This window comes from Xiphophorus couchianus, chromosome 8 (genome assembly GCF_001444195.1).
Source record: "Xiphophorus couchianus chromosome 8, X_couchianus-1.0, whole genome shotgun sequence".
In the NCBI taxonomy this organism is placed as follows: Eukaryota; Metazoa; Chordata; class Actinopteri; order Cyprinodontiformes; family Poeciliidae; genus Xiphophorus; species Xiphophorus couchianus.
Window position 1 is genome coordinate 20,329,608 of NC_040235.1, and position 6,978 is coordinate 20,336,585.

Sequence of the window (6,978 nt, forward strand, 5' to 3'; positions counted from 1 at the left end):
AGAGGCAGCAGACCCAGGTAGAGGTAAATAAGATGGTTTAATGAAACTCAAAGTCCAAAAGACCAGGTAGCACAAAAGGAGCGCAGAGCAAATGCTCACAACTGGGGACACAAGCAGACTAGACAAACACGACGAGGAACAAAGAACACAGGTGGGGTTAAATACACAGAGGGTAATCAAGGAGACAAGAAACACCCGGGAACAATCAAGGGGAGACAATACAATACGGAGACTAAGAGACACAGAAACTCAAAATAAACACAGATACGGAACAGATCCTGACAATATCCAGCGAGCAATCCAGAACTAAATCCAGTTGAGAATTATTGCCAAGATTTGAAGATAGATGTTCACAGATGTTCCCCATCCAGTCCGACACAATTTGAGTTTTGTAGCAAAGATGCAAACATTTAGTTTCTGGAAAGCTTGACATGACCCAAAAGGCCTGCAGCTGTTATTGCAATCACACACAAAAAAAGACTTTCGATAAATTAATCCACAATTGTTTACTTCATGAAATAACGTTATGAGAGGTGTCTTAAAACGCCAGCAGTGACATGCCTCCCTCGTATCAAAGCAAAGAAAGCATCATTCATGCAAAAAACAATACGAGGCCATGACAAGAAAATGTTGTCTGAACTCAAATACACACCACACTTTTAAGATTTTTCTATGTATATATGTCATGTTTCTATTTTAGTAAAGCCTCCACTTTGCATGGCTTTACTTTGTGTTGGCTTATTACATAAAATCCTCAATAAGGTACATTGAAGTTTGTAGTAATGCGACTACATGTGAAGATGTCAAAAGAGAGTGAATGCATTTGCAAAGCATGGTAGCCTATCAAACAACACAACAAATCCAGGAATGCAAACATATATATATTGCCTCCTTGTTCTGGGGTCTAGTGTACATTAGTGCAACATATTTTGTCTTTATGAGAAAAGAATAAACACAAGACATGATTAGACCCTCACATCTCGAAACAGGTGGCAAACCAAAAGGGACGGATTTGAAAAAAACATCACAATTAGAAACAGAATCGCCTGCCACGTATTTTTTTTTTTTTTTTTTTGGTTTCCCAGCCCCCCTCCCCCACCTTCCTTGCCCTCACACTCCCATGCAGACAGCCGGGCACACTCCCACGCATGGACACACGCAGTCGCTGCCTCGTTCTCGCAACCCGTGGGCGTGACGCTGAAACATGCACCAAACTTGCCCCGTATGCTGTCGCATGTGATCCGACATAATCCTGGCACTGAGGTTGAAACGAGCAGGGAAGAAAAAAAAAAAAAAAATCTCTAAGCCCGACTGGTCATGTAGGTACAGCTCTGAGCTGTTCCCTGCAATCTGCTGTCATCTGCTTCACTGTTGAAGGCAATAATTCACACTGGCAGCTGCTGTTAACAGGGAAAGTGATGGATGAGTGTGCTTCAAGGCAAGTAATTTGTAAGAAAAAAACTTTTATTGCAACCAATGAGGAATAAAAGCCACTAATGGTGCTAATTGTTAGTTGTGCTGCCAATTTTGAGCCAGTAGAGGGAGCTGCTAGTGGAGGACTTGAGGGCAAGCAGCATTCAAACTCGGAAAAATAGGTCAAAGCAGTCTCCTTCCTTTGTCACGCCTGGCTTTCTTCCTTTGCTTTTACTTTGAATCCCGGAAAAAAAAATAAAAAGAGAATCCCGCGTCCTTTCTCTTTCAATTCCATATCCTGTCCACAACAAAGTCAATCAGGCTTTGCCGAGCACTTTGGACGTACCTCCTCCCTCCTTCCCTGTTATTGGCTGGTTCAGCACAACTCCTGAACTTCAGCCATCGCACAACTCTGACAAATATTCCACACAAGGAAGCACTCTGACTCGCTGCTTACTTTGGTACTACACGCTAACCTTGAGCTTGTGAAGGATGCATAAGGCAGGATTGATGTGTCTCTCTTGGTGTGTGTCACTGTGGGTTTCATCAAATGCAGATCAATATCACTGCAAGGTCACTTTAAAATTCAATTAATAAGAAAGTGAACGTCCCAAGGGTTGCTTCCGCCCCCTTGGGGGGCTGGGAGGGTACGAACTTCCACACGACCCATTCAGGGAACACAAATGATGAAACAGAACACGATGCGGATAAAATTCATATCTGGATTATTATTAGCTTTGTTTGGTATGGAAGCCCGTTTCCGCCACTCTGTTAAAAAAAATAAAAATAAATTATCTCATTATAATGAGATAGTATCTCAAAATAATGAGATAGTATCTCAAAATAATGAGATAATTTTTTTTAACAGAGTGGCGGAAACGGGCTTCCATAGATTTGCCAACCGCCAAAAAAAATCGAAGAAGAAGAAGAAGAAGCCGTTGTAGAGGATGAAGACGGAGGGCACATGGTCTGTTTTGTTTAACGTGTGAATGTTTAAAAATGTCTTCGGTCCAGCACAAGTTCATGAACAAGTGGTTAAGTGCTGCAGAAGAAACATTCACAGAGTTTAACGAAGTAACCGTCGAGTCGGAGGAAGAGATGGACGATCAGCGCAGACTGCTGGCTTTTTCCCGGACTCCCCAGATCATCTTACACCGAATAGGTAGGAAACACCAACGTTTGTTGTTCCGTCTCGCCGGCAACGATTGTGGCCAGACGTTTTTTCTAACTTTCGGAAAATAAATATCAAGCCTGGAAACTTGATATCGTAACGGACTGAATGTTATGTTTCGGGGCGCAGGCGGTTGCCACGGTAACAGGTGTGATTAAACTACACAGAGAGAGAGAGAGTAAAAAGGTAGGAGTGGTTTTGAGTTGATCACCTGTTCGGGTTATTTTACCTTTGTTTACCTTTGCTGTGGCGCATTACAGCCGCTGTAGTTTCTAAACGTTGGACTAATTACCTCGTTCCTTTGTGAGTTTACGTCATTCACAACAAACATCAAATAGAACAAATACATTTCATTAAATTTTAACAAACAAATGGCTTCTACCGCGGTAATTATGTGAAATTAAATTAATTATATCCCAACTTCAGAAGATTTGCCTTTACCTTTACAGAGCTCTTTGGTTCCTCCTATCAGTCTGCAGATTCTCATATTGACGTCATCAAACCAAATGTCAGATCTACCATAACTGACTGACACCTGCTGGCCTCAGGTTTGCAACCAGTTTGTGACTGAGAAACCAGTAACCTCCTCCCAGATGATGACATGAACTTGTTAGTTCCTCTGTCCATGTAGTAGCTGATATATTGTGAAAATCCGGTAGAAATGATGCACTAATCCAGTCATGTTTACGTAGAAACAACACGCTGTGAGGCTTTGTTTGTGAGACTTGCGGTCACGTGGGTGGGTTGTGGGCGGAGCTAGGTAAGGTCCATAAAATACTTTAATAATCAACTATAAGTAAAATATCTTGTACATATGTTCTTTAAAAGGTCTTCTACTGAAGATCTTTTAAAGGTCTTCAGTATCTTTAAAAGGTATGTATCTATTTATACATACAATTTAATCTATTGTATGTATAAATAGATTAGATTAGTGTAAATTAGTTTACGTAATTTCCCACTGGCAACAATAAATCCTGAATATAAAACTGACATTTAACTAACATAACCAACATAAAATGTAATAATTCCTAAATAACAGAAATAATTATAACTTGCACTTAATTAAAAATTTCCAATTACAAATTTGGGATTAAATTAAAGTCTTCTCTCATTTACTTCAATAAATAAAGTTAACAATTCCTCTTTTTTTCTGTTTTCTTCTCTAGATTGCCAACGACATAACGTTTAGAAGAAGCTATGTGACCTGGAGAGGAGCTCCACTCTGGACCAGGAGGAGTTAGAACCTCTGCAGGGGAAACAAGAACAGGAAGAGCCAGATGATCAACAGAGAAAAGAAGAGCAGGAGGATCTAAAACATCAGCAGAAAAAAGTGGAAGAGAAAGAAGTTTACTGCAGTCAGAGTGAAGAACAGGTTGCATCAAAACAGGAGACTGATACCTTCATGGGGGCTACTGTTTATGAGCAAACACACCACACTGAATCAGAACCAAACGGGAACCAAGTCAACTTCCAGGAAGCTGCTGAAGCTGAGAAGAAAAATCAGGAAAGAAGCAAACCTTTCTCATGTGTCATCTGTGAAAAACGTTTCACTGCCAAATATGCTCTCAATGATCATATTAGAATTCACACTGGTGAAAAGCCGTTTCCATGTGTGAACTGTGGAAAAAGTTTTAGTCATAAACAGAATTTAACTCAGCACATGATGATTCACACCGGTGAAAAGCCGTTTTCATGTGGGAACTGTGGAAAAAGTTTTTGTCAAAAACAGGATTTAACTCGGCACATGATGATTCACACCGGTGAAAAGCCGTTTTCATGTGGGAACTGTGGAAAAAGTTTTAGTCAAAAGCATAATTTAACTCGGCACATGATGATTCACACCGGTGAAAAGCCGTTTTCATGTGGGAACTGTGGACAAAGTTTTAGTCATAAACAGAATTTAACTCAGCACATGATGATTCACACCGGTGAAAAGCCGTTTTCATGTGGGAACTGTGGACAAAGTTTTAGTCATAAACAGAATTTAACTCAGCACATGATGATTCACACCGGTGAAAAGCCGTTTTCATGTGGGAACTGTGGACAAAGTTTTAGTCATAAACAGAATTTAACTCAGCACATGATGATTCACACTGGTGAAAAGCCGTTTTCATGTGGGAACTGTGGACAAAGTTTTAGTCGAAAACAGAATTTAACTCGGCACATGATGATTCACACCGGTGAAAAGCCGTTTTCATGTGGGAACTGTGGAAAAAGTTTTAGTCGAAAACAGAATTTAACTCGGCACATGATGATTCACACTGGTGAAAAGCTGTTTTCATGTGGGAACTGTGGACAAAGTTTTAGTCGAAAACAGAATTTAACTCGGCACATGATGATTCACACCGGTGAAAAGCCGTTTTCATGTGGGAACTGTGGAAAAAGTTTTAGTCGAAAACAGAATTTAACTCGGCACATGATGATTCACACTGGTGAAAAGCCGTTTTCATGTGGGAACTGTGGACAAAGTTTTAGTCGAAAACAGAATTTAACTCGGCACATGATGATTCACACTGGTGAAAAGCCGTTTTCATGTGGGAACTGTGGAAAAAGTTTTAGTCAAAAACAGAATTTAACTCAGCACATGATGATTCACACTGGTGAAAAGCCGTTTTCATGTGGGAACTGTGGAAAAAGTTTTAGTCAAAAACAGAATTTAACTCAGCACATGATGATTCACACTGGTGAAAAGCCTTTTTCATGTGGGAACTGTGGACAAAGTTTTAGTCGAAAGCTGAATTTAACTCAGCACATGATGATTCACACTGGTGAAAAGCCGTTTCTATGTGGGAACTGTGGACAAAGTTTTATTCGAAAGCTGAATTTAACTCAGCACATGATGATTCACACTGGTGAAAAGCTGTAGAACTATTTTCCATATTTGTCCTATGTTGAGGTTCATTATAAAAGTCATTTAGATGAAAACTGGAGGGCTTTCTTGTTTATAAAGTGGGAAAATGGTTTAAGTTTCTAATTTGTTAAATGTGATAATTTGGATCTTGGCATTTGGATACTTAGAGATGTACAATATGAATTTGAAGTATTGATTTGCATTATTCTGTATGGAAAGAATGAGTGGGGTGAATGAGGTTTACTTTAATACATTTTTAATCCAAAATAAAATGTGGTGTTGTGCACTCTTTGTAGATTTTCATTACGGTAATTGTTTTGCACTTTGAAATTTACTGTATTAAAAAAAAATCTTTGATAGGTTTGTCTTTAAAGCAAAACTAGACTGAAACTGATGCTGTTATTTGTTTCAAATTATATTAACCAGTTTATATAAAAGCTTTTCAAATAAATTAATATGGCCTTTTGCTTAGAAAATGCAATATACATATTTTCCTTCATTGATTGTGCTTGATTGTACAAAGTATGTGTGATTATTCTCTCCAATAATTTGGTGTGTAGCTTGTCGTAGTTGTATAATTTTTCTATTTTCTGCTGTGACTGTTTTCTATTAAAGATCACTATCTTTTCTTAAAGTTGAAACTAATTTAATCTCTACACATAGATATATGTTTGATTAATTCCTTACAAAGTCACTTGATCACTTGCATTTCCTTTGAAAATGTAGTGAGTGCTGAACGCTACTGCTGTAATTTGCATAAATATTTGAGTTTAAGTGCATGATCATGCTTTCAAAGGTAAAGTATAATATATATTGAAGTATTTCAGTATTAAAGAGAGTAACAACTTTTAACCCATACTGCAGTAACAAGAGTGCATAAGCTAACATTAGTCAAAAAGAAAGCTGTTAGCTTAAATATTATTATTATGATGGCTTACGCTAGCGTGTTGGTTAACACGACTTAACCCATTAAATACGGGTGGTTTAGGTTTTAGTTAAAAAAAAATAATCTAATGTTAGCTTAAATTCTTTGGTTGCCATGTTGCGGTATGTTAGCATAACATTAACTCAATCCATTGAGTAAGTTTAGCTTAGCTTTTTTGTCCCAATTAAACAAAAGCTAATGTTACCTTAAATGCTACATCATGTTGGGTAACAGTAAATGAACCTGTTAAGGTTAGCAGCTATTATCGCTGTGCGGTGGAGAGCATTCTCTGTCTGCATCACTTGTGGCACAGCAGCTGCACTGCTGCTGAGAGGATGGCTCTGCAGAAAAAAATACCAATCTTTGCTTTCATCAACCTATAAAACACTGTATAATTTCTCTTAAGTCCAGTCACATTTCTAAATGCAATTCAGTTGATTTGTATAACACTAATTTACAATAGGTAATCTCAAGACAATTTACCAAAAAAAATTCATTTCTATTCTACTTATTATATAGTGCAGCAATTTAAATGTATAATACAAGTCACAAAAAAAAGTTAAGTTATCCGAGTTAAAAATGCAGATTGCATTATGTCATTGACTCGTCATTGACTTG

At 38.1% G+C, this 6,978-nt stretch overlaps 1 protein-coding gene across 1 annotated transcript; it reads left to right on the plus strand.

Moving 5' to 3' along the window:
• The first annotated feature begins 2,329 nt into the window (after positions 1 to 2,329).
• LOC114149153 (gastrula zinc finger protein XlCGF57.1-like) lies at positions 2,330 to 5,721 on the plus strand. Its single transcript, XM_028024790.1, has 2 exons — positions 2,330 to 2,575; positions 3,751 to 5,721. Exon 2 carries the CDS (start codon positions 3,987 to 3,989, stop codon positions 5,448 to 5,450), a length of 1,464 nt encoding a protein of 487 aa, XP_027880591.1. The 5' UTR covers positions 2,330 to 2,575; positions 3,751 to 3,986; the 3' UTR covers positions 5,451 to 5,721.
• Positions 5,722 to 6,978: the final 1,257 nt, after the last annotated feature.

Excerpts from the sequence above, each read along its gene's own strand:
- LOC114149153 (XM_028024790.1), top strand. The coding sequence starts at position 3,987 with ATGGGGGCTACTGTTTATGAGCAAACACACCACACTGAATCAGAACCA.